Genomic DNA, 16,597 nt, shown 5'->3' with positions numbered 1-16,597 from the left:
GACTACATATAGGTTGTAACACACAAATTGTCATTAAAATAATGCTGCTAACTGGGAGAAGTACACCATCTGCTACTCTGTGCCTGTGTACTGAGAAGGTGAGGGAGCATATTATGTGACAGACAGTCTTTTAAGATCTAGTACATGTTAAAACAAAGTACTTTTTAATGGAGATGGAAAATATTAATTATGTTTATTTTTATATCTCTAATTACTCAGAGGCATTGTTGTTACAAAAATAATGTATTGGATTTATCCAATGTGTTCAACGTGTTAACTGAAGTATATTTCCTGGTCCCCATTCCATTTTAATATACTTTGTTTTCTTTTTGAAAATAATCCAAGTAGATATAATCTGGGTGTTTATGTGTTCATATCATATTTGTAGCTTTTTTTTTTTTTTTTGAGATAGAGTCTCACTCTGTTGCCCCGGGGTAGAGTGCCATGGCATCAGCCTAGCTCACAGCAACCTCAATCTCCTGGGCTCAAGCGATCTCTCTGCCTCAGCCTCCTGAGTAGCTGGGCTTATAGGCATGCGCCACCATGCCCATCTAATTTTTTCTATATATTTTTAGTTGGCCAATTAATTTCTTTTTATTTTTAGTAGAGACAGGGTCTCGCTCTTTCTCAGGTTGGTTTTGAATTCCTGACCTTGAGCGATCCTCCCACCTCGGCCTCCCAGAGTGCTAGGATTACAGGCGAGAGCCACCACGCCTGGCTCATATTTATAGCTTTTAAGTTTTGAAAATGATTTGACTACTTTCTCTTGGTCTTCTTCTCATTGCCAATAGAACATATTGTCTTAATATTTGTTACTGGTCAGCTAAAAAGTTAAATATGTGTCTCCATCAAGGGGCAAAGACCCAAATGAGCTAATATCTTCAGCAAAAAAAAAGAAGATAGATACTCATGTTTATAAAAGTTTTTGATTTAGCTTCTCTTACCAAAGCTGCTTGTTTAACTGTTGGGATGTGATCTAGGTTATATGTCCTGGGTTGGTAGATGGAAGCAAATTGACTTCCACAAGCATATTCACATCTTGCAGATGGTGCAAGTCACACTAAAATCAAATGATTTCATGGGCAACACCATTGATTAAGAAAGAGAATTTTATGTAACAAATCACTGCTTTGGGGAGAAAAACACACCTCAAACTGTAATGAACTTGTTTGCTACCTGATCTTTTGGCTGGGGATTATTGCTAGAGTTCCTTCTTTCAACATATGGACTTTTACCTGTTTGATATCAACTACTATGTGTTTCTTTCTGTTACATCACAATCATAGTCCATGCTCTTCCATGTACTCCTTCGTTGGATGAAGAGAAGATATATTTCCACAAAATACACACAGCAAAGCCTTTGATTCCTTCTAGCGTCATAACTTGCACCCTAATTGCCCACTCCCAATTAATGCTAATATTTATTATTATCCCCAAGAGTCAAAGTTTAAAATAAGAGGCCACATTATGAAAGAAACTTTAGGTATTTGAGGTCATTTTCATAGACCAATTCAAAATCAGTTTCTCATTTAGGCTAGGAAAGAAACTTGTTCATAAACCACAGCATTTTAATGTATTAAGTCAAAGATGATTTTAGATATTAAGTTTTAAATTAGGTGAAATTATAATATTATGCTATATAAAAATCTGAGTGATTTAAGTACCAAGCCATTTATTTCCTATAAAATCGCAGTAGAATATTTTCCATGTATACCTAATATTGAAGATAATTCATTTAGGTCCCCATTATATGTTAAACCAGCCATGGCTTATAAATTATAATTTTTAGCCATGTTACAGGTGTATCTGTCAATTCTAGTTAAAGTACTATAAAGTGACATCAATACAGTCAATAGGCACATAAAATGTCAATAGAAGACATTTAGAAATAAAAGCAGCAGGACTTGAAATGCTTTAAGATGTATTACTCACCAAAAATAGAGTTCGGAAGTTGCTGAGATCACCAAAAAACTCTTCTATGCTCACTGTCTTAGAGTCAAAAATGAAGTATTCTCCAAGATTCTCATAGAGCTTTATCATGTTGTTGTGCATGGTCAACAGTTTTTCATATTGGTCTCTGGCATTCTTTGTGAAGCTGTAGCTTTGTGTTAAGGAACATGATCCAATAGTAACTCAAAGGTGATCACTAGATGTTAAAACTGAATTAAACCATTGCTTCTATAAATACATTTATAATGTACAAATACTTAAGTATTAGTTTGCTGGGGCTGTCATGATAAATCACCAAAGATGGAGTTGCTTAAATAACAGAAATGTATTTTCTCCAATTCCGGAGGTTAGAGGTCCGAGATTAGGGTGTCAGCAGGTTTGGTTTCTTCTGAGGCCTCTGTCCTTGGATTGCAGGTGGCCACCTTCTTGCTGTGTTCTCACATAGTTATCTGTCCCTCTGTCTGTGTTGTCTATGTCCTAATCTCCTCTTCTTACACCAGTCATATTGGATTAGGGCCAACCCTAACAATCCCCTTTTAACTCAATTACCTCTTTAAAGGCCCTATTTCCAAATGCAGTCACATTCTGACGTACCAAGTGGTTAGGACTTCAACATATGAAGTTTGTGGGGTACACAATTCAGCCCATAATAACTTGTTAGAGTCATTATATTGGTGAGTTTTGAAAATCTTTAAATTAGGCAGAGCTATTTAATATATAACTGTACAGAACGCGTTTGTTGGAAAATTTTTGCTAAATGAAAGCATAGAGATATAAATACCAGAAAACCGCCTCAGATCTTTTTATGAACAAGGTAGGAAAAAACAGCAACAAAAAACATAAAAAAAAGATGATTTTTTTCTTTTTAAATATGCATATTCTATATAAACAGAGATAAAGATGTTATGGTGAATTCTATATATGAATTGTTGTGTATATATGTATACACACATTAGAAGGGGAAGGAGAAGGGGAGAGAGAGAGAGAAGAAAAAGAAGGTGATGGGGCTTGGACACACTACCCCAAAATATGACACCTTGGTATTTGAGAAAACAGCAGAAGCAAGAAGGTCTCTCTGACCTTCCCCTTATCCCTCTCCCCCGAGGCAGGCCAGAAAATAATTCTCTACCCTGCCTCTGAAGCAGGTCATAAGACCCTCATTTCTGAGCTGTCCCCCATACCTGGAGGAAAGGAATGTCCTTTATTTCTGGAGACATGGACACAGAGAAGAATCTGAGCAAACAGGTCTTGCTAAGTCCTCCCCACCACGCTGCCTCAGTTTATCACCATTGGAGCATATACACTTTGTCCAATTAGATTTCTTCACTGTCTACTCTTCATCAAACCTATGCTAAAATACATGAGTTTTCCTGTTTCTTTAGGTCTTGATTTCTGAAGGCTCCCGTGTCACATAAAACTTACATTAGATAAATTTGTATGTTTTTCTCTTATTAATCTGTCATGTTATAGAAATCCAACAATGGGTAAGAAAATAAATCTCTTCTCCACAAAGGAGAGGAAAGAGGCATGTGGCAAGAAAGGGAAGAGAGGGAGAGGGAGAGAAAGTGAAAGATAATTTGCTATAGTTCTAGAGGGAATTTTCTGTAGCTTTAGAACCCTAATCACCCAAAGGGCATGTTGAAAGACAAATAGCTGTTTGCAGGGGCCCCAGCCCAGGGGCCTGAGAATGACCATTTCTAACTAGTACCCAGGTGATGTTGATGCTGCTTGTCTAGGACCATAATTTGTGTAGTATGTTCTAGAAAATTAAGTAGACGCTATTATCTCCAGAAATTATACAACTATTTAAAAAAAACTAAAAATAAGTGATAATAACAACCACTATCAAAGCATAAAATGAACCAAATATATACATGTGTCAGTATTTATATTTCAGTATATATAAATTTATACTTATAGAAAGAAATTGTAATACTTTTTTCCTGATTATAGAAGATCTAGATAGTTGAAAATAACCCTTTTTACAACTTAGAAATACAAAAAACAAATAAGTCAAGTAACATTCTCAACTCAGAAACAAGTATTGTGAATATTTTGGTGCATTTCCTTCTGCTCTTTCTTCTATGGCTAATAACTTTTGATTGTTAATTGATGAGAATGTTTCAGAGAAAGGTAAGCAAACTAACCATAACGAATAAAAGAAACTAAATCAACATTTTAAAATTAGAGTTAAATCCATGAAAACTCTATAATGATCACAGAAACAAAATTTGGTTAGATGGAAAAGTAGTAGACTTGGAATTGTAGGGAAGGACACTAGTACATTCTGGGGCATACTATTTTAAGATCCACTATGAAATATTACTATTTTTTGGTGCCATTATTTTATCAGGTACTAATAATTGTGCCTTGAAAAACTTGATTTTATAAGGTTTTCTGAATTCTTCAGTGTGTTTTATTATAACCTGGGGCCAAATTTATTTTCCATGGGAACACAGATCTCGTTTTATAATGGAAGTCAGTGGGGAAATCAGACCATTTTTGGAAAATTACTTTGCAACTGACATGAACTACGCCATGATTTTAAAAGTGAGATGCCCCCTACCTCTTCTTTTTTATGCTACTTATGTATTAGCATTCCCATTAACAACATAACTCCTTTCATGCCAACAAGTGACATTATTAAATCTTTCAACCCTCAAGTCTATTTTGATATCAATAGACCTAAAAGAATCAATACATTTCTGGCAGACTGTACTTTATTTTTACCAACAAAAGGGTACATAATGCTTCACATACATTCTGATTTTACCTTTTAGACTGTCAGCATATATTTTTTCATTTTAAGAAAAGTTAAACATCCTATTTAAGTGCAGCAGAAATAAGAGTCTTCATTTCTTAGCACAGAAAGTGATTTTTGTTTTCTAGCCTCTCTTTCTTAAATAAAACAGATTCATGCCAGGGACTTGCTAGGCAGAAACACTTTGCAAAGGTCACTTGCTTGTAATCTATTTGCAATGCAAATCACTAAACTGTGTATTTCAGAAAGCTCAACATCTGTACAACAGAGAAAAAGGCAAAGATAACAAAAAAGGCAAAATTTGTATGTTCCCCATTTATCATAACATAATTTTTCACCAGCTAAAACATGTCCATGTAGTGATACACCATTTCATGAATTTGTTCTTATAGAACAAAAACTGATTTCAGAAATTCTGTCTGTATACCAAAGTGAGAAAATTTTTTAAATTCTGGGAATGGTTTATCTTCAAACTAACAAATAGAAAGCAATCTCCAGTCTCTTTAAGTCCTTCACTTATCTTCAAAGTGATTACTCTGTAAAAGGGAGAAACGGTCTGAGTCAGCACTGAAATCTTCCACAACTGCAATCAAGTCACCAAATCCTACATGGGACTGCAGGTAAGAACTGGATAACGTCATTCCCTTTTATCCCTTTATTTCATTTGGGAAATTTTTATTTTATTTTTTGAGCAGCTATTAAATACAAGATACAGGTAGGTTGGTACTATGCTAAGCATTGTGATTGACAATGATCATTGAAGTCTTAATCTCCAGCCTAAAGTTTATAATCTAATGGTACAAATAATTCTACCATCATCAATTTGCATGTGTGTAAGCCTTTAACATTTACAATATACTTTTCCTTCCATTATGTCCCGTATTCTTCATAACAACCTTTTCAAAAAGGCAGAGAATTTTTCAAATTTTAGAGTTGTGGAAGCTAGATAAAAGGCACTCATCCATCTAGGGTTAGAATGGAAGCATCATGACAGTCCCTGGCATGAAAGCTAGCTCTTCTCATATGGAAGTATATTATTTATAATGACAATGACCTTCATGTTGTCAAGTCCAACATTCCCTCCTTTGTTCTCCTTTTGAGGTCTCAGCGGTATCTGACATGGTTAGCCACTTCTCTTAGTTTCTGTGATACACACCCCCTCATGCTTAAAACGTTTTTTCTCTTACCTCCTCTCCTTTTCTGGCACCCTTCGTAAAACATTAGAGTACCCCGAGGGCTTGATTCTGAGCCCTCCACCTATATTCGCTGTCTAGTTAATCTCAGCAATTCCCATCGCTTTAAATATCATATTGATTATTCCCAAATTCATATATTCTATCCCAAACTCTTCCCTAAGGTACAGACTTTTATAATCGCCTGTCTACATGTCTTCTCTACTTAAAAGTTGTTTTATTTGTAATAGCATCTATTGGTATCTCAAATGTAAATCCCTTCCTGAAAACCCTAGCTCCCCTGGTTCTCAGGCCTGTGGACTTGTATTGGAACTACACCACTGGCTTTCCTTGTTCTTCAGTTTGCAGTTGGCAGATGGTAGGTATTCTCAGCCTCCATAATCATGTGAGCCAATTCCCATAATAAATCTCTTCATATATATACATATGTGTGTGTGTGTCCATCCTATTGATTCTGTTTCTCTAGAGAACCCTAATACAGTAGATAAAATTTTTAAAACTGGGCATTTTATTTATCTCCCATATTAGAGAGTACAAATTAAGGATACACTTTAAAGGAAATAAGTCCTTAAAGGTATGTAGTGGGATGCCTGGTAAAAAAAAAATGATTTATTACACAATGCATTTTTATGAAAGGCTATTTGGTGGCTCGCAGGCAGTTTTGATTCTAGAAACCGAATGCCATTTTCTTGTAGAAATACAAGGTATACTTATAACTACCTGTAGATTTCTGTTCTATTTATAATACAAAGTAGGTATATATTTAACTGGACTGAGACTATGAAGAAGGAAGAGAAAGGTTGTTTCATCAGGAGAGATTTGAACTGGGCTGTTGTCACTCCTTACTTGGGGTTATTTAAGATTGAATATAACTGAGACTTTAGAAAGTGTGCTGAAGACTGTTGTGATTGACTTGACTGGGCCAGGCAGCCTGCCCTTAGCTGTGCTTTGAGAGCTCTGAGGGAGAAGCCTGTGGCCATGTTAGGGTGAAATGGGAAGGCGGGTTATGGACATACTATATAACTAATGCTAGAACCTGTCCTGACACAGCTCCCTGAGGAACAACCAAAGGGAATGGTAAGAGAAGCAGCCAAAGGGCATTTTCTCCTGAATACCCAGATTTCCAGGCCTTTGATGCCACAGGAAATAGTGACAACAGCTAGAACACCATCATAGAACAGGGCACTTTGGGGAGGATGATTAGACTATTCTGGGATCGAAATGTAGCCTGACCTCTTCCCATTTGCATAAGCAACCTTGGAAGTCCTTGAAATATTTAATGAGAAGAACCCTGAGAGAACAGTAGACCTTCTAAGATGAAGGTAACGCATAGTAATTTATACCCTAAAATAAATATAACCTTAAGGGGGTGAAGTGGGGCATATCTAATACATATAAACTTATCAAGTATAAGGGGGAAAAAAGAAATTCAGAGCAATTTTCCTTTTACTAGTCCCCTTTCAAATTCCTTGTTCTACAAAGACAAATATCTCTAATTGTTCAAACTTGGAAGTTATTCAAGATAACTGTAAGCTAAAATCACATCCTATTCTCCCTAACAGAAGTATTCCTTGCAGGGTTTATAAACTAAAATGTGTGCAGCATTTTAAAACACTAGCTGGCAAAATGCTAATCTTTTGAAATTATTATTAATTTGAAACCAATTTGGTCTCAATAATGAATCTGGAAAGTTAATTTATAAAACATATATCAAGTTCCACAAAGCATTTTTAAATTAACTCATTTGAAAATCTGACCTAGGGAAGCAGTGACCACAATTACTTGAGTATTTATGCACTGAGTAGCATTCTCTAAAGCTGACATCATTGATGTTTTTGTGTGACAATATGCAAATTCATAGATTACATTCCTTATTAATATAGTAACTATATGGACTTAAAGTTCAACCTGAAATAACTAATTCCTCCATAAGCTTATATCACAATAGAAAGTAGGTTATTTTCTTTACACTTTTATGTACATTTTATATTGTTTTTGACTATACCTACCTGTCTATAAACTGGTTGAAGGTAAGTGTTATAATCCTTGCCCTCTAACTGGTAACATAGTATCACTTCATCAAATACTAGGTGGAGAGATCTGTTTCTCATTTTACTTAATTTTGATGTAAAGAGTAACTATTACCACAGAAAACTTATTCCATAAGACCTGGGAGATAAGCAGTAGCAGAGCACTGGGGATGAAGGAGTTTACATATCTTACAGCTAATTGAGTCAAATAAGTTATTACAATTTCTCATCTTCATAGGCAGTGCATTACTTACAATTTCAATAAAAAAACTCGAAATATTAAATATCATTACTGCTGGATTGTTGAAGAACATGGAAAAATCAACTTGAGATCCACTTAACCTTCACAGAAGCTTTAGTTAGCAACATGGCATAATTACCCATTCAAATAAAAGGAAATCACAAATATATAATCCATTAAAAAACACAGACAGCATTTCCACTTTCTATAACCTGTCAGAAAAAGATTCCTCTAAATGCTAAAAACAAAACATGAATTTTTCCATGTAATTTGAATAATTTTTCATTAGGAATTATTAATATTAATATTTCAAAGAAATACCTTTTAAAAATGAGATTAAGGCATAATTAAGACAGTCAAAATTTACTTATAAGCCACATATTATGTGATGAATATGCACTGACAAATATTTAAAAATGTGGAATAGTAACAAGGATAATATGGAACACATATATTAATTTTCATTTGGATTTAACATAATACTTTAAAATACTTCAGGATATACAATAAAAAATTCTTTTAAAAATCAGATTATAAAACAGAAGCATAAGACAGTTAAATGATATAACAAAGATACTATATTCAATAATAAGGATTTTGAACCAAAGTCTCCAGTTTTTAATATACGGTAGGCAATTATGCTATCAGAGAGATGAAAATATTTTGTAATGACCCCACTTTTCCACAGATTTGTCTGAGTCAGCTGGGATAAAGAAAATGCTTTCAAATCAGCCTGTAGTTAAAGACATAACTGTGATGGTTATTACTGAGATAAGAACTATACTCCGCACTCCCATTTTTCTCCACCCACTTTCTTCATTCAATACCTGTCTTTTGTGTGTCTTTCTTTTTACCCTTCCTTTGGAGGCAGAGTCTATATTTGCATTCTTAGACACCCAACAGAGTGATTTCTTCACTCATTTATTCAAACATATTGATTAAATGCCTACTATGTGCCAGGTATCTTCTATGTGCTGACAATAGACAAGGTTACTGCTTTCGAGGGATATGACAGTTGAGTGGGGAAAATATACATTAAACAAATAAATAAAAACATTTTTTAAACGGCAAATTGAAAATTTTGATTGTAAAGCATAGGTTGTCACGAGTGCTTGTTGAGGGACCTAACTTAGACTTGTGGGGGACAGGAGTGGGGCATGAGTATGATAATGACTCCTGCAGGATGAAAAATTAAAATGGACACCTGAGCCCGGCGCGGTGACTCAGACCTCTAATCCTAGCACTCTGGGAGGCTGAGGCGGGCAGATAGCTCAAGGTCAGGAGTTCAAGACCAGCCTGAGCAAGAGCGAGACCCCGGTCTCTACTAAAAATAGAAAGAAATTAATTGGCCAACTAAAAATATATAGAAAAAATTAGCCGGGTATGGTGGTGCATGCCTGTAGTCCTAGCTACTAGGGAGGCTGTGGCAGGAGGATTTCTTGAGCCCAGGAGTTTGAGGTTGCTGTGAGCTAGGCTGATGCCTTGGCACTCTAGCCAGGGCAACAGATCGAGACTCTGTCTCCAAAAAAAAAAAAAAAAAAAATAGGTGCGTTTAGAGTAACAGAAGAGTTATGATTATAAATTTTTGAGATTGATATGTTTATTTTGGAATGTTAAAAATTCTTATTTAATATTCACAGCATGCATACACAGATGTTAATTAGATCAAGTCCTACCTCCAGCTCTACCTCACATTTAGCTCTCTACATCATTTACCATGTGGTGATAATGTCTAAGAAACTGCTAGGGATTAAGTAGAGAAAAAGAAGGTAAAGTGATAAGACATGTCTCCTAACCCTCACTGAATTTATAAACTAGTGTTGGGAGATAGATAAATAACAGCGGAGCAGTAGTAGAAGAAACTAATATTTATTGAACTCTTACAATGAACCAAGCACTGAACTAAATGCTTAACAAGCATCTTATTTAACCCTCCCAATGGCCCTATGGCCTATATATGCTATTATTAACTCCAATTCACACATAATGAAGTTAGCCTCAGGGAGGTCAACTGACTTTCTCAATGCCATCTAGCTAGTATGTGGTGGATTGAGGATTTGAACCTGGTTACCCTTCCCCACTTTCCTGCAATATGAAACTATGCACTGAACCAGCTTCCCCTATTAAGAAAAAGAGCGTGTGGCAAAATAAAATGAATTTCACAAAAGAATTCAAGAAAGATGTGGGAACGGAGTGATTTTGGAATTAGGAAAGGTTTCAGAAGGAAGTAACTTTCACATTTCAGTTTGAGGTATGGAAAGGATTTTTTCTATCTGGAGAGAAGACACTCCAGGCAATGACAATAGCATGAGCAAAAGTGTCAATGTATGCAGAGTTATCAAGGAACTTGTGACTATTCTGGGATAAGGTAGTTTGGGCACAGAGGGAGATATAAGAAGGGGACTAGCCTGGAAAGGACTGGGATGCATGTTAAAGTTGTTTAGTTTTGTTTGTAGGTAATGAATAACAAAGGAGTAACTTGATATTACCTGTTTTTTTTTTTTTTTATTTTGGCATATTATAGGGGTACAGATTTTAAGGTTTCAATAAATGCCCATTTCCCCCCTCCCCCCAAAAGTCTGAGTCTCCATCATGACCATCCCCCAGATGGTGCACATCTCACTCATTATGTATGTATATACCCACCCCCCTCCCCCCTCCCACGTGCCCAATACCCTATTACTGTAGTACCTATGTGTCCGATATTACCTGTTTTTAAGAATCTAATTCTGGCAACAGTGGGGAGGCCGGTTTGGGGAAATGAGAGACTGGACCCAGGGAGAGCACCTGGGAAGCTAACAGAAAGGAACTGCAAACGGAAAGCAAAGGATGGATATAAAAACTACAGGCGGGCCAGGCGAGGTAGCTCATGCCTGTAATCCCAGCACTCTGGGAGGCCAAAGAAGGAGGATCTCTCAAGGTCAGGAGTTCGAAAGCAGCCTGAGCAAGAGCGAGACCCTGTCTCTACTAAAAATAGGAAGAAATTAATTGGCCCACTAAAAAATATATATAGACAAAATTAGCCAGCACTCCCAGCTACTCGGGAGGCTGAGGCAGAAGGATCACTTGAGCCCAGGAGTTTGAGATTGCTGTGAGCTAGGCTGATGCCATAGCACTCTAGCCTGGGCAACAGAGTGAGACTCTGTCTCAAAAAAAAAAAAAAAAAAAACTACAGAGGAGGTACAATCCATGGGACATGGTGAATGACTAGGTATTAGCAGTTATAGACAGAAAATTTTTGAGGAAGCCACGTGAGTTATCTAGCCTGGGTAACTCAGAGTACATTTTCTGCAAGCTTATATTTTTTAATTGGAACTTGAGAAACAAAAAAGGGAGCACTATTTAGGGGGAAGAGAATAGTGACTAGTTTTGGATGCACTGAGTTTTAGATATCTGTGAAACACTGGTATGGTAGTATCTAATAGGCAGTTGAAAGACATGGACTCCTTGTTCAAATGGACATCAGCAACAGTGAGAAGGGCAAAAGCAAAGCACATGGAGCAAAGGCAGGGCAACTTCCTCTTATCCAATGAGAGTTGCATCAGGACAGCACCTTAACAAGGCTCCCTTAACTCTCTCTTTGGTTCAGTGAACATTCCTCGAGCCTGACTATGCTTGGCCTTGGTATGCTTCCCCATATTGCAGAATATTTTGGAAATATAAGTCTAAGATAACAAAATATCAGATCCTACAGTCTGTACTAACAGTTTCCAATGATCATTCAAGATCACTTTACTACAATGAAGCTACAACATCAATGAAGCTACTACAATATCCATGAAGCCAAAGGTGTTGTCAGTGTGAATTTTGCCAAAATGTAGGTCTCTGGGGAATCAATTTTTATTGTTTTGAATAGTAACAGAGTTAGGGTAAAAGGAGTTTAAGAAATATTACTACAGACACAGGAATAAGAAAAATAACTATATACTCAAGAATAACTAGATACAGTTATGAAATTAGTTAGAAACAGTGATGCCAACTATCTGAGAATCACTATGTTTCTCATTATTATTGTGCAGTCTGTGTGTGTATTTTAATTTTTATGGTACCAGCCACTTCTGACCATGTCTGCTGTTTTGGAATGCATATGTGGATATTTGGGTTTGGTTTTACCCTTTAATATAACTTTCTAAATTCTTAGGACATTTTATTTTTCTATTGTCCCTATTTTATAAGTATTTTTCCTATATTAATTTTCAAATGCTCTATTTCAGGTTTGGGAATTATTAATATTATTCTGAATTACAGACAATTTCTAATCATGCATTTTAAAATTTAAGTAGTGGTTTGAAATTCAGCTGATACTGCTTTACCATTTCTTGTTTATCTTTCCTTACTTAACTAAAATCATCAATGAGGTAAAGAATGGCAACAAAACGGGGAAAAATCTTCCAAATCAAGTTTACTAATAAAGATAAGAGCTAACTCTGTACATTTGAAAGACCTATGAACTAAGGCAAGAGATAAGTCTTTTTTTTTTGGCATGGACAGATCACTGGTTGCAAAATAGAGCAATTAGAGTAGAAATTCTCTAAGCTTCCTTCCAGCTGTAAAATGCTAGATTCTATATGTAGTCAGGTTACATGAAAGCACTAACAAGAAACACTTGAATATACTATTTAAGCTTGTTGCTTAATTTATGTAATCTTCCTATTCAAGACTGAATATATTTTACACATCTTTTGTATGTCCTATAATCTCTAAAACAGAGGTAAAGACCCTGTAAGTATATGGCAACCTCATTCTGAATTTAACCTAAACTATCTCAAAGACAGACATGTTGCTCTTAAATAATGGCACTGAAAGACAACTTTATACTTTGCAACGCAATGGCTTATTGAGAACTCTAATTTCTTTTCAATCTGGGCTGTTTGTCACTCCTGACATTAAACTTCTAACTCCTAGTTCTCTGAGCTTTGAAGATCTATGTTCAAGTATCAGAATGCATTCATGCCATCACCTTATATAATTTTTTTTAGATGACCACATAACCCTAACCTAACCCTCATCTCTTCCTCACTTACTCAAACTTTTTGCATGGTTGAAAGCAAGTGCATTTCAGGATATAAGGAGTTTTAATCTAATACGTGAATCATGGCAGTGAAAAGCTTCAAAATGTGTCCCTGCATTTATTCAGTAGAGCTAATCTGGCCCAACTCTGGGCCAGAATTTCCACTAGGAAAATTTTATTTTTACTATAAAAATTTCTCAAAGTTGTTTTTTTGTACTACATTTCTTAGCTCTTCAGCAACTCTATTTTTCAAGGTTTCCTAAATATATACTCATTTCTGTGTCTATGCATGTATATGTATATAAACACACATGTAAGAATTAATTTTACTGAGACACTGGTGGATTCTGTGTTTTTTCTAGTATCAATTTAATTCATGTCTTAAACATGAAATTGTACTTAATTCTGAAAGACATGTGTAGATGCTTTATGTGGAAGAAGCTATTCAAATACAGTGGCGTTACTTCTAAAGAACACATTCCTTTTCTTTTCTTTCTTTTGTGAGAGAGATAAAAATGTGCCCTGTGAAAATTTTCTGCTTGAGGAAAACAAAAAATAACAAAATAGCTTCAGTAGTGTTCAGTTTGTGACATGGATATAAACTAGAACTGCAAATCTATCTTTAATGTGTTTGCTGTCTCTAGGTGTCTCTGACATCTCAAAAAATTACGTGATCTTAGGAACCATATATATTTCAATGTCAGTGTGTTATTCAAAGCCAGCACTTAGACTAAAAAAAAACAGAAAAAGGCAGGATCTTGAAGAGATATTTGCACTCCCATGTTCACTGCAGTATTATTCACAATAGCTAAGAGGTTGAAACAATCTAAATGTCCATCGACGGATGAATAAAAAAAATGTGACATATACATATAATGGAATACTATTCAGTCTTAAAAAAGAAGGAAATCTTGTCATGTGTTACAACATGGATAAACCTTGAGGACATTATGCTGAGTGAAATAAGCTAGTCACAGAAGAACAGATTCAATATGATTCCATTTACAAGTATGATTCCATTTATATAAAGTATCTAAAGTAGCCAAACTTGTAGAAACAGAAAGTAGAATGGTGGTTGCTAAGGGTTAGCAGGGGAGGGGAAAGTGGGGAGTTGCTGTTCAATGGGTATAGAGTTCCAGTCATGCAAGATGAGAAGATGCTAGAGATCTCCTATATAACACTATGCTTATTGTTAACAATAATGTACTACTGTACATTTAAAATTTGTTAAGGCAGTAGATCTCATGTTATAGTTTTTTTTGTTTTGTTTTATTTTTTCTTTTTGATAATACCTATTCTAACTGGGATAAGATGGTATCTCACTGTGGTTTTTGATGTGCATTTCCCTGATGAGTAGTGATGCTGAGCATTTTTTCATATACATATTAGCCATTCTTCTGAGAAATGTCTGTTCAGATCCTTTCCCATTTTTTTTTTTTTTTTTTGAGACAGAGTCTCATTTTGTTGCCCAGGATAGATAGAGTGCCGTGGCATCAGCTTAGCTCACAGCAACCTCAAACTCCTGGGCTCAAGCAATCCTCCTGCCTCAGCCTCCCAAGTAGCTGGGACTACAGGTATGCGCCACCATGCCCGGCTAATATTTTCTATATGTTTTTAGTTGTCCAGCTAATTTCTTTCTATTTTTAGTAGAGATGGGATCTCGCTCTTGCTCAGGCTGGTTTCGAACTCCTGACCTCAAGCAATCCGCCTGCCTCAGCCGCCCACAGCGCTAGGATTACAGGCGTGGGCCACCGCGCCTGGCCTATTTTGTTTTTGAGACAGGGTCTCGCTCTGACTCCCAGGCTGGAGTGGTGCAGTAGTGTCATCATAGCTCACTGCAACCTCCAACTCCTGGGCTCAAATGATCCTTCTGCCTCAATCTCCCGAGTAGCTGGGATTACAGGGATGCACCATTACACTTGGTAATTTTTAAAAATTTTTATAAAGACAGGATCTTGCTATGTTGCTCAGGCTTGTTGGAATGTGTTTTTTTATCATAATAAAAAAGAAGAAAACAAAAGAAAACTTTCATTTAGGTCACTAACTCTGTACACACGCATACACACAAAATCCAAATTTTTACTTTTTTTTTTTTTTTTTTGAGACAGAGTCTCACTTTCTTGCCCAGGCTAGAGTGAGTGCCGTGGCGTCAGCCTAGCTCACAGCAACCTCAAACTCCTGGGCTCAAGCAATCTTTCTGTCTCAGCCACCCAAGTAGCTGGGACTACAGGCATGTACCACCATGCCCGGCTAATTTTTTGTATATATATTAGTTGGCCAATTAATTTCTTTCTATTTATAGTAGAGACGGGGTCTCGCTCTTGCTCAGGCTGGCCTCGAACTCCTCACCTCGAGCAATCCGCCCACCTTGGCCTCCCAGAGTGCTAGGATTACAGGCGTGAGCCACCACGCCCGGCCCCAAATTTTTACTTTTGTGTCTGAGTAGTTGCATAGCTCTGTGCAAGTGCAAGGGAGAGAGGTCAGTGACTTTCCCCTTCTTTGCACAATTCAGTACACACAGGCTTTGCTTAGGATCCCAGAGAAAAGTGAGGTGTGTATGTGTGTACGTCTAGGGTTGGAGGAAGGGAAGAAAAAGATGCCAGAGGATGTGCCCAGATAGACTTTGAGACCTACATTTTAGAGCTACTTTGTGACAATGCCAAGAAAAGACTTGGAAGTGTTCTGCAGTTACCCTGAGAACCCCAATGGAGTTAGATCTATTAGCTACAACAGAAAAATTCTATGGTTAAGCTGACCATAAGTAGACAACCTAGCTGGTTCCCTCCTTTGTGCTCTCCCCTTTGCAACACCCTAGTGCTTTGGAGGGAGGACTTGTTATTACTTGAGAATACTGAAAGTAGTCACTGGCTGATCTAAGGAAATTCAGATGTAGAGAGAAGCTTTAAACAACTGATAGAATGGGTGATGTACACCAGTGCCCGGTTTTGTGGAATAGTTTCAAAAACATCAAAACCAAAACAAAACACTGTAACTGTTAATGTATGCTTCTTTCTATTATATATCAATACTCGATCCCTCTGAAATAAGACTTAGTGTTTGTTTCTTTTTTAAACGTGGTCTTTCCTTTTAGCCTCTCAATGTACTCTCATTTTAGCCGGGTGGGTGGGGGAAAGTGATTTATACTCGCTTACATGTAAAACAAAAATATATGTCTTTTATCCACAAATGCCCAGACATTGTCAAGACATACGAGCAAAGTGTGCCAAAATGTTAGGCTGTTAGTTCTTTTGCATAAAACACACATCCAAACACATATTAACTGAACAGCAGATGGCAGAGAAAAGAAAATCAGTTAGATTGCAGTGTGGGTGAAACATACCCAATAAGTTCTGTAAAGATGGGAACCTGGGCATAAGAGACACCATATTGAGTAAGCAAATGGAATGTCTA

General features: G+C 36.5%; 1 protein-coding gene across 3 annotated transcripts in view; it reads right to left on the bottom strand.

Moving 5' to 3' along the window:
* The window catches only part of DIAPH2 (diaphanous related formin 2), an 824,298-nt gene that overhangs the window by 230,130 nt on the left and 577,571 nt on the right, over positions 1 to 16,597 (bottom strand). For all 3 annotated transcript variants that reach the window (XM_075999380.1, XM_075999381.1, XM_020285092.2), the window contains one exon: positions 1,933 to 2,097. In XM_075999380.1, coding sequence (XP_075855495.1) covers positions 1,933 to 2,097 — 165 coding nt within the window. The remainder of the gene's footprint in view (positions 1 to 1,932; positions 2,098 to 16,597) is intronic.

Source organism: Microcebus murinus, chromosome X (genome assembly GCF_040939455.1).
Source record: "Microcebus murinus isolate Inina chromosome X, M.murinus_Inina_mat1.0, whole genome shotgun sequence".
Taxonomy (NCBI): domain Eukaryota; kingdom Metazoa; phylum Chordata; class Mammalia; order Primates; family Cheirogaleidae; genus Microcebus; species Microcebus murinus.
The sequence above is the reverse complement of the archived record's forward strand: the minus strand, read 5'-3'. Positions and strand labels throughout refer to the sequence as shown.